Raw genomic sequence first — 21,138 nt, 5'->3', positions numbered from 1 at the left:
CTGACACCTAGCTTTGAAAGCCCCGTTAAACAACTGGAGGAAAAAAAACTTCAGACTCATTAAATTTCAGTGACCTTTATTGAACAAAACTTACTCCAATCCAGTATCCAATAATATTCATTATATCTCAACTGTTGTAAAATTAACGTCACTGAAAAAATTGCCAATTGAGTAACCAAATTTGAAATTCAAAATAAAAGAAAAATAATTATGAACTCAGGTTTTAAATTTAGACACATTTTAAGAAAGGTGTACTCCACTTGAACATGTCATTTCGATAACAAAAAAGCAAGATCTAAGGGCAACTCTTTCAAACTTTTTAATACCCCCATTACCAAAACTTTGGATCTTTAGATCATATAATCCTGCTGAAGTGCCCACAGGCCCCTCCCCGCGTTATTATACTGATGCATCAGTTTTGAAAGAAATCCTAAAAAGGACTCGTCACATTCTCTTGACAGATAAAGGGACGGCCAAATTTTACACGAAAGCTGTGTCTTCTTAAATGTGTTGCGACTATCAAGAGGATGAACGTGTGCATCAGGGCAGCAAAGTGCACTAATTTACCCACCCACAAATTTAAACACCTTAAAGAATGAGACAATTTAGTAACGAAAACGACCCAATTAGTCACCAGATCTGGTGCAAGATGCTCTTGTCTCAGTCTTAAAGGTTCTCAACATGGCAGCCACTGGCAGTAAACGCAAACCCATCGGAAAGTAGCCGTACGCTGAATCTTTAAAGATCACAGATTTTAGCCCTGAAAGCATTTGCTGCAGCGATTACCGCCAGTGAGCCGACAAGAAACAGACAGCTGCCAAGTGCCTGCATATTCAGATCGCTGTTCACTCAACTGATACTAAATTTGACCTTTTTTCTAATAAATACAGCACCCCCCTCCCCCAAATAGAAGCCCAATTGTCAAATTATATAGGGATATATATTTCTGGGACAAGAACAGAAGTCTGAACAGGGATCTGAGTCCTAACCAATGAGAAATACATGGCAAGTCATCATCATTGTCATGCTAATCTTTAGAAATGAGCTTAAATTAAATGAACAATACTTCTCATTGATAAGAACATTGAAGAAAGCATCTCACCATAATAAAGGGAACCTCATTTACACGAAGGTTCTGGCTGAACACAGATAGGACCTTAATGTAAAGTAAAGGCTGTCATGTTGCACTGAAATGCAAAACTGTAATCCACCCCCCAAAAATAAAGCAATAAAGGGCAGAGAAATAAGCCAAAAACTCAGCAGGCTGAGATGCTTGAGTTTTTTTTTTTTTTTTTAAACAAGCAGTCCGACTAATAGTAATCTTATAATCCTTCATGCCCGTTCCCCCTCTGTGCCAATACTTTAATGTTCTGCACCACCATACACTTCTCTTCTATTTGGGCATCAAGAGTGTACAAAAAGCAGTGCAGTCTGTGTTTGCCTGAATCCACCTCTCTGTGTTTAAGTGCAGCCTCAACCTGCTCAGGTTGTTTGTTTTTTTAAATGAAGCTTCTTTTGTTAGCTGTGTGCACAAAAACCAGCTAAGTTGCAAAGCACAGAGAGTGAACTCCTGCTACATGTTAGGTCAGATGTTTTGTTGCGTTTGGCCAACATTCTTTAAAAGGAGGAAACTAAAACAACAGCTCCCCCCGGCATTAGGAAGTCAAGTAGCTGTGCTTCAACAGGGCATACATCAACGTAACAGCTAATACCTCCCCCAAAAACAAATTATCTGCCAATTCAGCTGCACTGCAGCAAGTAGTACTACTACGTGATAGATTATTATTTTCTCTTCCAACACCAGCACTCACTATAACTGGAGATCATAGAATGTCTCAAGAGTCTGTTTCACAAGTCAAGGCTGATGACAACAAATAATTCATTACTCAAATGCACAAGCTTAAGAAAGCCAGCTGTCTACACTCAGCACTTGTTAACACTGGTAACAGGAGAAGCAGGGCAACAATTTAAACTCTCTTTAAGTGCATCTTTGAAGAATTGCACTCATTAAATTTGGAGGGGGCTAAAAGATTATCAGGGATAACTGTCTCCCAAAACATTCCATGAACAAGGTCATTTAAATGTTTTAGGTTCTAATAAATTCTGCAACTTCTAAAATTATAAATAAATTCACAGGCCAATATTGCAGATCAAACAAACTGGCAGTTAAGGAAAACTGTCTCCAGTGCTAACAAGAGAGAAGGGGCGGGCGGCTTTTCAGTTTGTCAGCCAGCCTTTAGAACTTGTTTAAAACAATCTTAAAATGAAGGTATATACACAAGGTGTAAGGTGCGCCCCACATGTCGGCTGCACGACTCGCAGAAGTATGGCCATCCATAGGAAGGTGAAACACAGGACAAGAAAAGAAAAACAAAAGCATTCTCTCCGAATAAACTCCACCGAAACAGGAATCCTCATGACTCATGGTGTTGCAAGGCTGCTTATTAATTTTTAGTGTTCTGAAGCTGAAGACAGAGGAAAGGGTCTGGGTCTCTCAGAAGCACGAGCTTCTTCTCAAGCAACTGGACAGTCTGGCTGTCTCTTGGAAAAAAATCCAGCATCTCTGTCCATGGAAATCCAAGTTTGTCCTCATTCACCAGCCAGATTCAAGTTCAGGTAAGCCAGCAAAAAGATGATTCAGACCAGCCTCCCTCCAAATTATCTCCATTACTCGCAAATGGATGACCCAACCGAAAAACAGTAATGAATTCACCTATTTGGTCAGACGTTAAATTAGTGTAACAAATTTTCAATTAGGTGAACATGAATGCATGGTATGAAGTGAGCGAGATGACGGATAATGACGGGTTATTACTTTAGAACGAGTTGAACTGCTTGTTAAGGCACTTGATACAAATTGGTTAAAACTTCCAAAATAAAACGTGGAGAATGGAGGGTGTCGTATCTGGGTCTGTTGGTGCTGGCTTTGTGTCAACGGTGGATATGAATCATCACAACGTGCATGGATATCATTTTTCGACTTGGTCCCATGCTTTCCTCCCAGTGCTTATGTCTTCAGGGTGTGGTAGTGCAGCACAGGGCCTTGTAAGAAGGCGGATGAGTTCTTCCAAAACGCGTCCATCAAAATACACACATTCCTAATGGTGGCATCCAAAAAAGGACAGACAGAAACTGTACATTAAAAAAAAAAAAAAAATTCAAGATGGTGGGGGATGAAAATGGATACAAAGGGGAGTGAAGGATGGACTGATCTGTAGAGAAAGAAAAGAAAATTAGATTAGACCAGATGGTATTTAATTAGCAAGTCTTATTGTTATCACACCTACATTTCAAATGATACTCGAGAAATATCAATAAAATCTGGGTATTTAAAATAAACCCTATCTGTCCCTACTGCCATCTGTGCAGTTTTGCTGACAAATTTTGGGCTACACGCACATGATGAAAATTAGACTCGACTTTATGTTAGTACATAGTTAGGTGCTATTTTTTAGGGTTGTATATCTAAAAGGTAACACACTGGTTATACAAATTCAGCTGCAGGAAATGATCAACGCCTTGGTGTTCTGAAGCGCTGCAGGGTTGCACTGCACTGTATCATTTTGATAATGCAGCGTCGCTCCCAAAAACTCCGGTAGTCTTTGTCAGATCGAGGTGACCCTGTGAACACGCTGCTACCAACCAAAGCATAAATTCAGCTTTTAATTGGTGGGACTTTGTCACCTTTTTACGGCTGAGGCAGGAATGCTTTTAAGGGATATGTACACACGTACCTGTAAAACTGAACCATTAATCACCTCTTCTGCTAAATTAATGATCTTCAGTGACCCAAAGCATGCGTGTTGCGGAAATTAAAGAGCAGTCTGGGCTCGGACTGCTCAGACAATTACCTTCAAATCAAATAACGGCATACCAATTAGCTGCACGCACCTCTGCTGCTCTCTTTCCTACACACACATCTGCAATTAACACAGGCACATGGAAATTCAACTAGCTGTCTATTAATCAGCAACTATTTTGATAATTTATTAGTTTGTACAGTTTTTCTGAGGAAAAAACTGAAAATTCAAGTCGAGCTTCTTAAATTTGAATATTTTTCCCCTTGTGTGATGGTAAACCAAATCTGAGTTGTGGATAAAAGAAGACCCTAGGGCTTTGGGAAACAGACATTGTCAGCATCCCCCCACCCCCACCCCACACAGACCAAAGAAAGTAACAGAGCTTAACTCACAATGAAAGTAATAGTTGCAGCCCTACAAGACAGATGCTAAGTCTGTTCCCCTCCTCCATCTTTGGTAGCAAAGAGCACTGTACAAGAGCCACAGGTCTCATTTTACATGCATAGTGACCACTGTTTAGATGTTCAAGTGGCATTGTAAAGGAATATGATCATATACTGTCAACAGTGTTACTTTAGAGAGGAGCTTGACAGCATGCCAAAATAAAACCTGTGTGTCAGGTTTGTATGGTTTTTGCACACCTCTGTCTTTACAGCTGTAAGAAATCCCACTAACACCACTGTACAACTGCAAGTGCATTTGTTGCATTATTATTTAAGTAAACACATGCACTAGAGGAGACTTGGTAATAACGGATTCTTAATATTAAAAAGGTATGTGATTGGGGAGAAGGTTATTTTTAGGAGACTTGTCTGTATTGGGAATAAAAGTGCAGTCTGGTCACAGCACATTGAAATGAACTGCTTTTAAACAACAGATTTGATTCACTGTAGATTATTTTTGCCATGTTTCTTTCTCAAAATGTTACTTAGCACAGCAGGAGACAAACAGTCCTGGTATAATGTACCGAAAGTAGTAATGGCTGAGTTTCATTTAGTTGTGCCAGTAAGCTACACCAGGAGCCCAGGAAGCCAAGAAGCAGAGCACTGACACAGTAAGAGTTAATGCTTGCTATTCAGTTTATTTATAAATGTCAATAGAACAGAAAATGGAAATACAATAATATAGTTAGGTCTGTTAGCTATCCTCGATGAGGGCTATGTACTCACTGGCTTATGGCTTGACTTCTTCACCGCTCTCGCTGTGGTACTCTGCCACATATAGGCTCTTGTCAATGATGCCAGGGATGGGCTTGATCTCTGTCCCAAGCTGCTCCTCGATCCCTTTCAGGTTGAAGCGATCATCGTATGTGATGAGGTTGATGGCGAGACCCAGGTGTCCAAAGCGGCCTAGAAATTAAGGAGAGAGGTTTAAATAATTAGCGGACCATTTTAACAACAACAACCTAAATTACATTTCGGTTTGAGAGACAGAAAAAAAAAAAAAAAAACAAATGGCCCTTACCAGATCTACCAATGCGATGAAGGTACGTTTCTCCCAGCTTGGGAAAATCAAAATTGATCACAACATTCACAGCTTGAATGTCAATTCCTCTTGTGAAGAGGTCTAGAAGAGAAAAGAAAAAAAAGAAAGAACTCAAACATATTACAACAACAAACAGAAAAAGCAGTAATTCAGGATGTCACCACCGTGACATGAACACACCAGTAGAGTGAGTCACATCTACACTGGAATTTTCACTTTCATTTCACCTCACACTTCTATCATCTATCAAAACCAACTGTAACTGTTTGTGCTTCCACAGACATGTTTATGCTTAAGAAACCAAAAAAGATTAGCAAGTTTAGCCAAACACATCTCAGGCAACTCAAACACTTTAAAAATGTATACATATAATTTGATTGGATACGTTTGGAGTGTCAGTGGCATGCTAGTAGTCTCACAACAGCTTGTAGTTTATTTCACAACAGCTGGTAAAATCCTTCAGTACATGTACGTGCATTTATCACTTACCAGTGCAGACAAGATTCCGGCACAAGCCATTTCTGAAGTCATGGAACACACGGTTGCGATGTTCCTGACAGCAGAAGAGAGAAAAGTGAATTTAGATGACGAGAACACAGCAATATGTCACATAAAGCTCATAACATGGTGCTTTCCACAGCTGTAAAACCTAAATCAAAGTGGCATTTCTCTAAACTGGCTATTTATTACCAAAGCATTTGTCAATAATACAGTTTAGATGGATATGTTGTGTTGTCAGTTCAAGTTGTGAATTTTGAATTTGTATCCCTATTTTTTTTTACATGCAGCAGAGCACACCAGCAGAAAAAGTTAGCCTGGAGGTGCATGTTACATGTATGATAAAAGCTAAGCGTCAAAACTCGGCTGTCAGGTGTCATTTTATCTCTTCAAGGCAACATGTAGAAGCAGATGAAATATAACAAGGCACAGTCCAAAAGCTGTTGCTTAAACACACTCCAGAAAGCACATTAGGTAGAAGGACATTCATATCAAAACAATGTACCATTTAAATGCACACCAAAAGTAAAACTGGCAGCTGTTTTTTTATGCATCATTTGCCACATGTGTATTTTGGTCTATTTTATCCCTTAGGCAGTACTTTAAGCTGACCTGTCTCATCTTGGCATGAATGTAGAAACACGAATAGCCAAGCTGGGAGATCTTCTTGGCAAGGAGCTCCACTCTCTGAGAGGAGTTGCAGAAGATTATAGACTGGTTGATCTGGAGCTGTAAAAACAAAACAAACAGTGGTAAATCCAGGTGAAATTGACTTATAAAGTCCCACGCTACACCAAATACATTCCACAGGACTGGTAAAAACACGCTCCAGTGAACAGGATATTTGTGGCTGGCAAACAAGCAGGCTTTTTACAGTACTCCCTTTATGACACAACAGAAGAAAGTCAATTAAACAGGATCATAAAATGCAGAAAGGCACCACTTACCCTGGAAAACAAGGTGTTAAGGCAATGGACTTTTTGCCTTTCAGTTACATAAGCATAATACTGAGTCACACCCTTCAGTGTAAGCTCCTCCATTAGGTTGATCTCATAGGGCTTCTGCAGGTGCGCATTCTATTATGTGGGGGGAACAAAAAAAAAAACAACACAGGGATTGTTATGTTCAGGCTAGGCTACAGGTTATAAAAAGGTAAATCTGTTGAAAAACATAGGAAATGACAACAAGTTGGTACTTAATGTCAGAAAAATGTACCATAAACTTCTGCACGCTGAGAGGGAAGGTTGCAGAATAAAGCAAAATCTGCCTCTGTTTGGGCAGGAAGCCCAGTATCTCCTCCATCATGACCACAAAGTCCTGAGACAGGAGTTTGTCAGCCTTTTGAGCACAAGGACAAGTTGGGGGGTGGGGGGGTGGGGGTGGGGGTGGGGGGGGGGGGGGAAGACATTTAGTTATTTCAAGCTGTTTAACTTTAAGTCATATTGGTTTGTTTAGAAAAAGCATTAAGGTCAAAAATAATGAAAAATTAACCATTTAACTCACTTCATCCAGAACAATCATCTGCACTTGATTGACTTTGGCCACTCCTTTTTTGATGAGGTCTAAAATCCTTCCAGGAGTAGCAATGACCACATGTACTGTAAAAACAACAAAATACAAGATACACTATTTTCATAAAATACTGGCAGCGTTATCACTTAGCTGAAGATTTCAAATGTATACCTTCCAGTGTAGCATTATAATTGTAAAGAAATATGTGTATTATATTAGCAATAGTCAGTCACAGAGGCCTTTATGGTAGAGAATGCTGTATCCACTACTTTGGGGAAATATATTCATATTTGGCAGCATTTGCTCAGCCTGGCATACTTCAATCATTCACATTAACCGACTGCTAAATAGTTCAGCTGTAAAACCACAAGACATTAGAAAGAAGAAAAAAAAAACAAAACAAAACACCACTGGCATAAATTAGCAGGTTTCCACAACACATCTGACTGTGGAGTTTCACAATGCAAAAAAGACAGATGCTGGAGTCAATAATCAAGCCTTGAACAAGAGAAACAAAAGTCCCCTACATTGCGTTTTTGCAATGCAGGCATCAGCTTAATACATACATTTGTTTCATAATCCGCATTAACTATTTGCATGACTAGACAGGGACTTTCCACACACCAGAAATTATGCATACGGCACGCCGACATACATATATCCAGGTGCCTGGGTTTCAAAATATGTCTGTAAACAATCTTGAAAATCACATATCCTTTATTTGATATTTTCATGTTTTTATACAACAAGGTAGGTGTTTTTTTTTTTAATTAACTATAACTAAATCAGCTTTTCTTTCATTACTAAATAATGACACCACAACACTCAGGACATTACTAGAGATGTACCAGCGATCTGGGTATATTCTATTGATATACCCAGATCTTGGATATTGTCCTATCTGCTAAAGTAAGCCTTTACTCCAATGGCACATTTGTCTGGACCGCCCGCATTGTCTCAAATTACAAGCTGTATGCAGATGTCCACAGAGGGCAGCAGAGCAGACTCAACACCGACTTCAAAACAAATCGGCCTTTAGTCAGCACACAGTACTTTTTAAAACATGTTATCTCATAGATAATGATACATCCCTAAACATCACCTAATGCTTACCATTAGGTCTTAGCATATTGAATAATTTTATGAAAGTACATTTATTCAGAAAAACTACCCAGACGCATCCACTGCCTCACCAAACTGATTAGTTCAAAATAGGAGCTTAAGTATCTCCATAAGTATTTAAGTCATTTATACATCACTTTAGGCATGTATGAAGACATCATTAAGTGAAGAAAATCCACAACATCTCAACCAGATGAGAACAATTTGTTTAAATTATGAAGGTTACCCGTTTCATCGAGTCTCATGATGTCGTCACGGAGATTGGTTCCACCTGTGGTTGCCATTACCTTCACTCCACCCATGTGTTTGCTGACCTGGATACATATTTGGCTTACTTGCAGAGCCAGTTCTCTGGTGGGCACTATGACCAAAGCTGGAAAAACAGAGGCACTTGTTTAAAAATACACCTTGTAATAAAAAGGATTAAACATAAACCCTCTTAATCTTACAGAGAAGACATGAAGAAAGCTTTCACAAACCATCATGAATGGTTATGTCACTCAGTTCACATACAGACAGCACTTTAGCTTCACATAATGTTACCAAGACACTTGATTAGTGTTGTGCTTTTATTAAGATTCAACATGCACTGACAACAAAAGGTACACCGCAGATGATAATGTAGGCTTATGGCCAAAATTTCAGTCTCAGGTAGTAGCACCAGTGATAGAGTTGATGCCACTGCTTTGGTTTTGTGCTGAAACATAACATGAATTGTCCTCGAAATGTTTTAAAATTCCTTTGTCATGAGATATCTATAATCAGGTTAAGACAAAATTATGAGACAAGTTATCTAGGTCAGAGTGGAGCACAGTGCATAGCTCAGACAACAGTCAATCAGGAACAGGAGACCTACTCCTTGGATAATTTAAAAACAAATAATACTGATTATGATTTATTGGTAGCACTTTTTGTTTTAGAGAAGAATTTCTGATTCAAATTTGGCGAAAGGAAAATCCTCCTAACCAAACATCTTGGCTTTATCCCTCACCAATGCACCACTCCTGACGCAGAAAGCTTGTGGGAAGAGAAGCTGCTTATCAGGCACTACAGGAGTCCCTGAGTAGCTGTGCCATATGCTCTCTCAGTGCAGTTTGAAAGTTTAATGGTTAAAGTTTGTAGAGGATGTCGCAAGCCTTGTGTTGCCTGCACCAGCAACTAGGGATGTGCTGACTAGTCGTTTAATCGTTTAACCGCCGACTCATTTATTAAACATTAGTATTTTACTAGTCTGTTAAACGCTAGTGTGCCCCCCCACCCTGACCGGGCGCCGCCATGCAGCTCTACGCTCGGCCGTGCGCCGCACGCTCGTCCCGTCTGGACTACCTGGTTGATCCTGCCAGTAGCATATGCTTGTCTCTTTTTTTCAACCCCCGCTATCCCCCTCATCATTAGCGGTGTTTTGACCACTCCAGCTACACCCACCACGTCCCTTCCTGCCATCCCGAAGCAAAGCATCGGCTCCAGTATGTGCTGCTCACGGACTGTCATGGCGCACCGACCCGCTGCCGTTATGCACAGACGCAGCGGCACTTTCTGTCTCAGTGGACGACTGAACATCTTCATCAGAGGGTGAATATTCCTCTTCAGAATATGAGTAAGCCATTACTTGACAAAGTACTTTGTCAGCGTTGAGCATACCTCTCGGTACGGTGAGTTTTCTCGCTCTAAAATGTGCCATCTTGCGCTCTGATACGCTCCGACGGAGAGTCTCGTCTCCTCGGTTTTCAAACTCTGTAAACTCCAAAACTTCGAATGAAAACACCCCTACAACTGATGCTCAGATTGAAGTTCCAGATGTCTGCCATCTCCTGGTGTACAGTACATGAGGCACACAAGGCAGTATATTTGAAGCTATGGCTTGTTATGTTCAGCAATGTTGCTTGTGGCAATATTGCGACTTTGGCACTTAAAGGGTTAAATTGCAAGTTTTCCGAACCAACTAGTCGCCAATAAAATTAGCGACTAGTCGGTTCGGAAATTAGTCGAAATTCCCATCCCTACCAGCAACACAGCATCCAGGCCTCTTTATAGAGTGCGCGCTGCTGTTTTTTGTTGTCATCCTTGTTCATTTACGGCCAACAAAACTCTGCTAACCATCAATGTAAAATACATTTCTTTTTAAAACTGCAATTTGTCTCATGTCACCCTGATGAATCGATAAATGTGATAATTACTATTAGAAATCTATCAAATATTCATATTCGAGACAGTACAACCTGAAATTGTTACATTAATGGTTTAAAAATTACATTATAAAAACAGTTAACTTTATGCCATTTGCATCGTTAGCTGTTTAGATCCATATACAACAAGCAACATCTTCATACGACTAAGATATGCAAAAGTTTAGCTTTTTTTTTTTTTTCTGACATTTTTGGTCCTTTCCATTTTCTTTTGTCCAATACTGAGGATGAATGACTTTCAGACTGGGTAAGTACCAATTTTCTGACGTTTACTGGGAGTGCATGGTGAAAACAAGCTTCCTCACCTTGTATGCAATCCTTCTTCAGGTCAATGCGTTCAAGTAAGGGAATGAGGTAGGCTCCACTCTTTCCCGTGCCGTTCTTGGCTCTGGCCAAAATATCCCTTCCTGACAGTGCAATGGGAATGCTTTCCTCCTGAGAACAAAGTAGACGAATAAACAATTAATACACAACACTGCTTTTTAGAGCCAAGAACAGTCAGCAGCAAATTATGTCTATTGTAGCAAAATATGGTTAACATTCAATACTGCGGTTTGGTGAAGTAAAATACTAAAAGTCCCAGTTCATTTACCCACCAATAGGTCATTCAGACTGCTTAGTGATGTAGGTCAAATCCATAGTCGGGGGGGGGGGGGGTTTTATCTGAACACGTCAATGTAGCCTCTTTCATATCTTTCCTTCAGAACAAGTGTTAACATTAACAGAGTGAAATTTAACTTTACCTGGGAGTTATTTAATCTAACAGTGTGATTCTTAGGTTTCCCAATGAAGCATGTAAACCTGTAATGCTACGTGAAATCAGCAGCCATGTCCTAAATGGTTACATTTGACTCAGACTTGTCTCCTGTTACCATTAGCATGCTAACAAGCTCACAATGATAATGCCTGTACTTACATTTTTCGCAGGTTTAATGTTCATCATATTCACAGACTCATTTTACAGTGTGCTACTTTGCACTGAAGACGAAGTGCAACTCAGCTTTGCAAGTGCGTAGTCAGAAATAGGATGTCAAATTTCACAAAAATTTGACTTTGAACCAGTGATGGAGCTAAAGGCAATGTCAGGTGTCACCACAATGATCATGGTCTCCACCATCAAGAATGTCTGTACCAAATTTCTGATAATTCTTCTAATAATTGTTGACACTTTCATTAAAAACAAAAATGGCAAATTCATGGTTGTTCCACATAAAAAGTGAGGGGGCCAAGTCAGAACACACAGCCTGGGAACCAATAACATTATGTGTCAACCATCCACTAGAGATATTTCATTCTCATTCATCCTCCATGGAGCATGAGTGTCAGTACAAAAATTCATGACAACTAATACTTGTCATGATATTTCCATCTGGACCAATGAGGTGGAGCCACAAAGCAACAAACACTGCCAGATGCCCACAAGCCATTCCCCTACCGTGGCTAAAAATAGTTTAACTTCAAGTGCAAAGGCTCACTGTCTTATTTGCTGTATCTCCAGAGTCTGACCAAATCCATTCCAACTGTCCAGTTTTAATTGCATAACCTTTTAAAAAAGCCTCATTGTCAGGTTTAAACTTAAACTTTATACTGAAATAAGAGACATGAACCAAAAACCTTTGGCATGAAAACAGCATACTGCATTAAGAGATATTACAGACATTTCATGACCGAAGTTACACCATTTTTTCAGCAAACTGATGCACTGACAACTTTAAAATTGAGCTTTGGTATGACTTTAATAAAGTAAAAGGCTTTAAAGAGCTTATTGCAATGAGTCAAACAACTGGAACAGATACTGGGATTCTTCTAATGCACCAAACTCTATAATTATCAGAGCATGCACTTCCGGAAGGGCAAACACACTTTAAGCTGTGGAAAGATCAAATCAGAGTCGTGTCTGAAAGTACCTGTATTGGAGATGGCTTTTCCCAGCCCATCTCAAAGATTCCCATGAGAAGCTCCCTCTTTAGGCAATAATCTTCAAACTCGTTGCCTTTAGTTGCAGTCACATCCTGTAATCATCACAGAACAATATCACAATAAATTAGCAGCAAGTGAAAATGATATAAAGACATTGCTAAATTGTATTCAATGTCACTGAAAAAAAAAAAAAAACTAAAAAGAATTGTTTGGATGGAAGACCAGCAGTACTTCTTAGGGCAACATTGATTTATTGAGAACCGTTTGAACATCCTTTAGTGAAAAAGGAAGGAGAAAAAAAAAAAAAAAAAAAAAGACTGGAAGACATGAAAATGGGACTCTCAAAGAAATGGGTATCCATCATTTCTACTTTCAAAGCAATAAAATGTCAACTATCTTGTACCAACCGAAGTTTTCATTCTCATGTCCTTTGGGGGTAATTTCAGATTTTTCTTCCAGTCATCTCCAGGTCTGTGAAGGGTAAAGGGGCATAAATAATCGATCGTAATAACTCAACAAAATGCAGAAAAGAATGTGCCTAAATTCTTGTATTTCCAGTATGAGATAACTTACTTGATGACAGCGTTTGTTGTGGGGGCTGGCTGGGAATTACCATTGTTGATTGTGCCTTTCATCTGGTTGAACTGTTGCTGTTGAGGGCCTCCTCCACCTCCACCTGGTGCTCCAGCAGGTTTCACGGAGCCTCTGATCTGTCCATTCTGGTTGGACAAGCCCAAAATCACTGGGTTCTCTGTCCTGGCGGTGCTCATGTTTACGTATCTTAACGTTTATGTCCCAACAGCAATGAAACCTTTAACAGTCTGCAGATGAAGTGAGTCCACTCTGCTGGGACCACTTCAGAATTTCAGCTTGCCCTTGCCTCTTGAAACCTCAATAATCAACAAGATGTAATTTTTAAATCTTTTTCTTCCACAACAGCGTTGTTATTGGGACATCAAGTGTCAAGAAACAAGTATCTCTTTTCAACTTTTATAAGACTTCTAAGCATGGGGATTAAATTAGGGCTTAGCATAGGTTTAATTTGCCAATATTATCTGGAAAAATATACATCAGGAGGGTTTAGCGAGCTTTCAAGTTTTGGCCAACTGTTCAGTTAGCCATCTTGTTAGCTTAACTGAGCCGCTGTGTCCTTTCTCAGGTCTGTCCAAACCTGAAACATACGAGACACAGAGTTAGAAATCACATCAGACGAAAAATAAGATTAAAATACAATTACGCTAAGAATATCTGCTGTACTTAGGGTCAGTGAGGGTTGTGAAGTCAGTAGCTAACTGGTCAACAGCAGTAACAGCAGGTGACTGGCCTAACGTCAAAAGTTAGCAGACATAGCGGTGACTGTTAATGTTGTGTAGCTTGCTAACAACTGGAAAACAGCGTCGATACACGTAGAGTGAAGAGCATTAGAAGATTAAGGGTACATTTATTAATTAATCTAGACCGTCTGAGAAGTCTAATGGATAAATGGCTACATATCTGAATTTGCAGGAGCATTTTCTGTCCGTGTAATCCAACTAACTAGCCTCGAAGGGGAGTGAGGCTAATTGCTTTTTTGCTAGCCACCGACACGACTAACTAGCACACAGGCTAAAGTTAACGGTGAGCGGTTTCGCCAATAAACGTTACTACTCTGAATTCAAACATACCTCTGTTCTACAATCTTAGTGCGATTATTATTTGACCATATCTAACTTTGGCCTGAAAACCAGACTGACGCCAGTTATCCACCGTCAACTAGTATCGGCTAACGCTGCCGAAAAGACATTGTCGCGCTCGCTCTGCTAGCATGGTAACATCAACTGGCTAACGATGGCGAAATAACGCCAGCGGTGAACTCGGTTGTAAAAAAGTCACCGCGACGCAGTTGAATATGACGCAGCGAGCTATCTGCGAACGGAGACGGCTTGGATGTGCCCGCGTTTACCTTGAATAACTGAAATAACCGGTTCCGTTTGCGGTGTCCGTAAGATGAATTCGATTTCTAGCTGACTACGAAAGAGTCTTGTCAAGCAGCCGTTCAAGATGGCTTCCACTCGTATTTGAACCCGCCCCCATCAGCTAATCAGCTGATTCCATTTCAAATCAACCGTCTACCTTTAAGGAGTCCAGTCAGAATTATGCGGTTAAACGTCTTCTGTTGCTAAAAAATATCCACGCGGCTGCATGTACGGAGCTTTTGTTAATAATTTGCACCGCCCTTGTTGTGTGTAACTCAATCTGACGTGACTCCTGTAACTGGGTGACATGTTTGGACTGTTGTGTCATTAAGTTACTGTAGTTACAGAGATTTACTGAGCGTCAGCCAACATGTCATGAGTTTAGAAGCTGTGCAACTACTTTAAATGATTGTGCTAGTAGTTGTATCCATGGCTGTGGCTTTGTATTGAACTGTGCTGCTGAACTCCTGCAGTGTTTATAGTGAACATCTGTCATAAAAGCACAGCTGTTCATAGTCATAGCCACTGGGGTAGATTTATTTTGAACATTGGTGGGTCTGGGGGTGTTTCCACAATAAATGTGGTGCATCAAACACTAAATTTCCTGCATTCTGGTGCATTTTAATGCACTAACTTTGGCATGTTCTGCATTATTTTACAGTGAAACTGTATATTAATGTAAAGAAAAATCCAAAATTCAAGCAGTGAGTGAGTCCTTTGCTGCTGTCATGTTTTTGTTTATTGTGGTGGGGACAAATGAGCATGTTCTAAATATTGCACCCCCCGTATTTTGAAAGTAATTAGCACTAAATGTACAGTCTATTCTTTCTGTAGTGTGTGCAGTGTTTCTTTTAACTTTGGACAAAATAGCCAATATTCAGATGGACTATAAGAAAAAACATAAAATAGTATTGCAAGGGTGAACTTTTAAATTTATTATGTAGAGTAAGAGGTGTTGTTCTCTTTGGAAAAGTGGTGTTCGCCCTTAAAGAGTGCTGAAATGAGAAGTTAGATTAGAGAGCAAACTGTTAAAGGAATAGGTTTGGTATGTGTGTTGTGTATCTGCAGCCTGTGAGCCAACAGTAGCCTTTATTTTGTTCAAGTCCTTGTTTAATGGCACTGATCCAGGTCGTTTTCTCCTGATTAGATCCTTGCTTGTGTTGTATCTGCTCTCAGATGTAGGTAAGTCTCTTTGGGTAAAAGCATTTGCTGAATGAAATTGTAGAATTGTAGAAGGAACCACATAAATAACATCTGGTAGCTTCAAAGGGAGGGACACGACAAAATACTACCTAAAGACTTTATTGTATGAGGTTGCTGCAATCGTGAATAGGATATTTCTTTGGGATAGAAATCTCAATAAATAGGTGCATCTGTGTTTGGTCAAAAATGAGTTTTGCTACTAAAAGCCCTCTAAGTTTAAGTGGAATGCAAAAAATAAAAGCTGAAATGTGTTCTATTAAAGGTAATTTCAAGTTAATAAATTATGTGTTTTAAGTTAACTCGTTGTAAAAGACCCAAATTCATTGTCGAGTTTTATTTTTGAAATGTACGCTCTTGTGTTGTATGTTGTCACTTCCTGTGATAAAGGAAGTTTTATTTTGAAAGGTTGCTGACCGCACGTTGCGAGCTGAGAATTAACCCTCTATGGTACGCACTATGATCCCAGTTGGTAAAAAAATGTTTGGGGTGTTTTTTTGTCCTAAAACAGATCAAGTAAACATAATTAAGAGACATTTTCAAAAAAAAAATTTTTTTAGTAGTTTTTAGGGTTCGTTGCCATATGGCAACACCGTACCATAATGGAAAGTAATGAAAACAAGAGAGTTTTGCTTGAAATTGTATATAACATTTATTTTAAAACTCATGTTATAGTATAAACAATCCACAGTGGCTAACTAAACTAATAGTTTAATGCAATACATAAATGGAGGCTGGAACATGATTGCCATATACATTTTAAACTCTCTTACTGGTAATACCTGTCACTTCACTTTCACTGTCTCTGCCCTCACTGTCTCCACTGTCCTCATTCTCTGGCTCATAGTCTTCATCCGTCTCACTGTCTTCATCACTCTCACTCTACTGTGTTTCCAGCAGCTCATTTTTCTCGTCACTGAATCCTTTGTCATCTTCACTATCATCTAGTGGGAGGGCTAGTTCAGCTTTTTTCCGTGATTTACCATAAAAAAAAATTGCATTCATGCTGTAAATGGAAGAAAGATGTGTCAAATATCATCATATGCAATGTGGAAAGGACTCACAAAGTGCATTATTATAGTTTATAGACTATAGAAGATCAGTGTACACCAGTGCAATTGCAAAGTAGGTGTATAACTAAATACAAAATGTTATCAACATACCAGGCTAGCAATCCATAATGGTACGGTGTTGCCATATGGCAACGTACACATTTTTAACACTTTCTATTATTTATTGATCAAGCACAGTGCAAGAAACTACATAATAATGAACTTAACTCACCTATTATTGAGTGAATATTTTTTTCCCTGTTGAAAAACTTCGAAAAAACACTTTTTTTGGTGAATTTTTAGGAGTCAAATGGTGAGGCTCCTCCCGTCAATAATGTCTGCAGAAAAGGGTTCAAACTGGCCTCCAGAAAGTCATGTGACAAATTTAAACACTGCTATTGGTTAACTTAGAACCCCACTTCTTTTTAATGCATTGCATCATAACTGGGGATGTATTATCTGTGTGTAGAAAGCTTAAAATGGGGTTGTTGCCATATGGCAACGCTGTACCATAGAGGGTTAAATCATCCATGATGGGAGAATCACGGAGAGATGAACAAGAAAAACGTGACGCAGATTTTGAGATAAACTTTAGAGTAAGATGTTATAAGAAGATTAGCTCCAGTTAAAAGTGACAAGAAGTAGCGGTAATTGTGTTTTCTCAACTTTACGGTTTAAAAGAAACACTGTGGTATTTGTAAAGCAAGCTAATGTGATACTTCTGTTTGATTTTCTTTTTAGTTCTGTCATGCAAAACTTGAAGTTGGTTTCTGACCTGCAATCACAATAAATGAAAGACATTAGACCATCAGTCCAGGCTTTTTACTAATTTTCACTACAGGTGCAGCACTTCTTTGCTTTAACAGCATCTCTAACCAAGTAAACACCACAAGAAGTCATTTTGCATGGCTGATCGCTTTAAGTTACCACTCTGACTTTGATTACTTGTGTGGAGAGGCATCCTGCCATCTGCTTTCTGTCTATTTCCACGTCCTGCAGCTGTGCATGCCATTTCTTTTTTCTGCTCCTGAAATTAAATGAAAAGCCGATAAATAAAATTGCTTGGCGAATCCACAAGTGCAGCACAACTCCAAGATGGATGTGGTAAGCTGTATTTCTTACTATATTTTCAAAAATTTTTATTATTTTTTTTTGCTTTATGCTACACTTAAATAACCTCCATATTAATGTTCCATGTTGGTTTATACATAAAATTAACAATAACAAAGCATTTTCTGACATTCTGGGCTTTGTTTAAAGGCCCATCAGTGGCATTTTCCTGCCAAAATTCGTCTGGAGAACTAACAAGCAACAGATTAGACTTGCAGGACTGGCCGCTGTAACTCAAATATGTAATTAATTAAATATGACAATCACAACAGAACTGATGGCAGTGAATGTTGCAGGATATCTGGATGTTGCATTCACAAAAGGTGTCACCAAAAACACCGAAATAGATCTGATCTGCTCAGTGTAATTGTAATGACAGGGTGCCACATCTTGCATTACTGCGCTTGTATGTTAATTACAGAAAGCCAAGCAAAAAGCTGTGATCGTGTTTTGGCATTCGTTCTTCCTGCCCCAACACTTAAAGGAAGTACACACACACTTCACTGCAGGAGCACAAGACATACATTCATGCGAGTCACCCATTATGGCTTTACCAAAGACTTACACAGTATTTGAGGTAAGACATAATTAAAAATCAAACAAGCTGATGTTAAATTTCTGTAGATGTTCAGTAGAGGTGTTGGCTTTTGCAGCATTTTTACAGGGAGAAATTCTGCGCTAAATGTTATTTTAGATATTCACATGCAGGACTTGTGTATTTACAATTTCTACAACTATAAAATCTGCAATATGTTAGGTCTTACTGCTGCTTTGTTTGTTCTTAAATATCCTTTAACCACATCTTGACATCTTGTGCGAGACCGAACTGCACGTACGTGTAGGATGATGCTTTAACAATAATCGTCAGCAGCATTTTAAAGATATTTTACGGTTATAAGCAACGTCTAGCTGTCTCCTATCATTAAAACTGAGCTGCAGGATTTTTTTTTTCAAAAATAACTTCTTGCAAAGTTAAGAGGGGAAATTCACAAATTTCTCATAGAATCTTGAATTACTGAACCATGAAAATGCACCAGATGTGGGTTAGTTACACAAGGTGTAGACTGTTTTTTTTTCCTGTTAACTCACCAGGGACACCAGCAAGAAAGAAATTAACTTCAATATCTCCTATATGATAGATGCTCATGGTCACACTGATGCAGAAAAATATAATTTAAAGAAACAATGCAGTTATATCGGATCATTTCTACTTCAAAATCACAATTACTTCATCAGTCTGTTGCTCTTCATTGCTTGTCAGGGGAATAAAATGTAATCACTTGATAACTGTAGTGGAAATTACATTATAAAATGTTCCAATATTGTGATGAAAGAACAGCAATGATTAGTTTAAAGTAACTGTTAAACTGTGATGTTTTTCTTTTTAGAATAACGGAGTGTTGTGATTATAAAAAGATTTACTCCGATCAAATGCAAAAACATTTTTTTAGAAGTTACATTCATTCTTATAACATTGCTTTACAATAAAATGCTGCATTCAGTGTCATAAGATTATGAATATATTTGTTAACATCACATTTTTTCCCGTACGGATAGGCTATTATGTGACTGAAAATACCATTTTGACAATTTTTGTTCTTTTCTTTTTACCAGTTAGACCACATTTACAGTGACAAAACAGGTTTAGATAGATAGATTCATTATACTTTTAATTTATTATTAGCCAAAGTAGGAAGTATTACTTTATTTGCCCCAAAAATATCCCCGAGTTAACATAAAGAGGAAGTGAAAGCAATCTGTCCTATACAGGGTTTCCTGCCCAACAATTTGCATGAGAAAACTGCAGGGTCAGGCACGGCATGCACACTTCTGCAGCAATTCAGATTTAGCTTCATTATGAGAAAAGACTATTAAAATGAGGCCAAAATTGCTTATCACTGCAGTGGTGTGTTATTTAATAGCACTAGTTCATGTATTTAAAAAAAATAATCTCTATTTTTTTAAAGGATTTTAGCGAAGATGCTGGGAACTTAACTGACTACATTGATGAGTACGACACCATCTGTGCCGAGGAGGAGCTCAGCCTGCAGGGCTTCTACGCCGTGTTCCCGGCTGTCCTCTACAGCGTGATCTTCCTGCTGGGCGTGACGGGGAACGGCCTGATGATAACTATCCTCCTGTCCCGCTGGCGTCAGCTGCGCATCACAGAGATCTACCTGCTGCACCTCGCCCTGGCTGACCTCATGCTCCTGTTCATGCTGCCTTTTGAAGTAGTCCAGAGCATCACCGGCTGGGTGTTCGGGGGGTTTTTCTGCATGCTCTCGGGTGTGTTAACGAATCTGAGCACCCTCTGTGGGAGTTTACTTCTAGCTTGCATTGGATTTGATCGGTATTTGGCCATTGTTCACGCCATCCGGAGTATGCAAAGTCGGCGTCCCAGAGTTGTGCACCTGACATGCACTGTGCTTTGGTTTCTCTGCTTGGGTTTATCAGCACCGAATGCTGTGTTTCTTTCTGTGGCACGAGCAGACATAAACTCCTCTCAGCTCTCCTGCTATTATCATCGCTACGGTGTAAGCGGACATGACTGGGTTGTGACCAACAGATTTTTCCATCTCGTGTGCTTTTTTGTGCCTCTGGCTTCCATGAGCTACTGCTACACAGCCCTCATAATCACTTTGTGCAAGAGTCAGAAAAGCCAAGCCAAGAAAGGAGCCATTCGACTGGCTCTACTCGTCACGATTGTGTTTTGCGTCTGTTGGCTGCCATACAACATCAGCTCACTGGTGCAAACCTTGGTAGACTTTGAGGTTCTTAGGCTTGTCAGCTGTGACTTTTTCACCTCACTTCCACCGGTCCTTTTTGTGACACGTTGTCTGGGTATCTCACACTGCTGCCTGAACCCTTTCTTGTACGCCTTTGTCGGGGTTCGGTTTCGCAACGAGCTGCTACACTTGCTTTGCAGACTGGGCTGCAGCCGCATTTGTCTGCCTTTCATCAGAGCTCAGGGTCACAGCCGACCGTCTGTTTCTGACGGCGTGACGACCAACAGCACCGTCTACAACTGAAACTGTTTTCTACTTGTACTGATGTAAAAAGTTCTAACTTTATCAAGCATCGTGTTAATATAGTACCCATTGCTTCTTTGTCTGCATTTAAAATGTTTTATTCACCAAGTCAAGAGAAAAAAAAAATCGTTGGCCAAAGTCTGTTTTTTGCTTGTATTGTAGCTACTGCTGACTGAACTCAATAAAGATTTCATATATTACACACCAACTGCGTCTCCTTGTCCGTGTTATCAAATAACAGTAACAGACAATAAATCACCGAAACCATG

General features: G+C 39.4%; 2 protein-coding genes across 3 annotated transcripts; one reads left to right on the top strand and one right to left on the bottom strand.

Moving 5' to 3' along the window:
• Positions 1–59: 59 nt before the first annotated feature.
• ddx6 (DEAD (Asp-Glu-Ala-Asp) box helicase 6) lies at positions 60–14,608 on the bottom strand. Its single transcript, XM_022202770.2, has 14 exons — positions 14,466–14,608; positions 13,097–13,694; positions 12,931–12,994; positions 12,511–12,615; positions 10,909–11,038; positions 8,644–8,790; positions 7,287–7,381; positions 6,999–7,121; positions 6,731–6,859; positions 6,396–6,512; positions 5,775–5,838; positions 5,265–5,366; positions 4,970–5,149; positions 60–3,212 (listed from the first exon to the last, which is right to left on the bottom strand). Exons 2-13 carry the CDS (start codon positions 13,291–13,293, stop codon positions 4,974–4,976), a joined length of 1,449 nt encoding a protein of 482 aa, XP_022058462.1. The 5' UTR covers positions 13,294–13,694; positions 14,466–14,608; the 3' UTR covers positions 60–3,212; positions 4,970–4,973.
• Positions 14,609–16,592: 1,984 nt separating this feature from the next.
• LOC110956975 (C-X-C chemokine receptor type 5) lies at positions 16,593–21,077 on the top strand. Of its 2 annotated transcripts, none has more exons than XM_051957692.1 (2): positions 16,593–17,834; positions 19,808–21,077. In XM_051957692.1, the coding sequence occupies exons 1-2, from the start codon at positions 17,826–17,828 to the stop codon at positions 20,867–20,869; spliced, it is 1,071 nt and encodes a 356-aa protein (XP_051813652.1). In that variant the 5' UTR covers positions 16,593–17,825; the 3' UTR covers positions 20,870–21,077. The 2 variants fall into 2 exon arrangements, with proteins under 2 accessions (XP_051813652.1, XP_051813651.1); XM_051957691.1 differs by having other exon boundaries at positions 16,593–18,417.
• Positions 21,078–21,138: the final 61 nt, after the last annotated feature.

The sequence above is a fragment of the Acanthochromis polyacanthus genome, chromosome 13, assembly GCF_021347895.1.
Source record: "Acanthochromis polyacanthus isolate Apoly-LR-REF ecotype Palm Island chromosome 13, KAUST_Apoly_ChrSc, whole genome shotgun sequence".
In the NCBI taxonomy this organism is placed as follows: domain Eukaryota; kingdom Metazoa; phylum Chordata; class Actinopteri; family Pomacentridae; genus Acanthochromis; species Acanthochromis polyacanthus.
The sequence above is the reverse complement of the archived record's forward strand: the minus strand, read 5'-3'. Positions and strand labels throughout refer to the sequence as shown.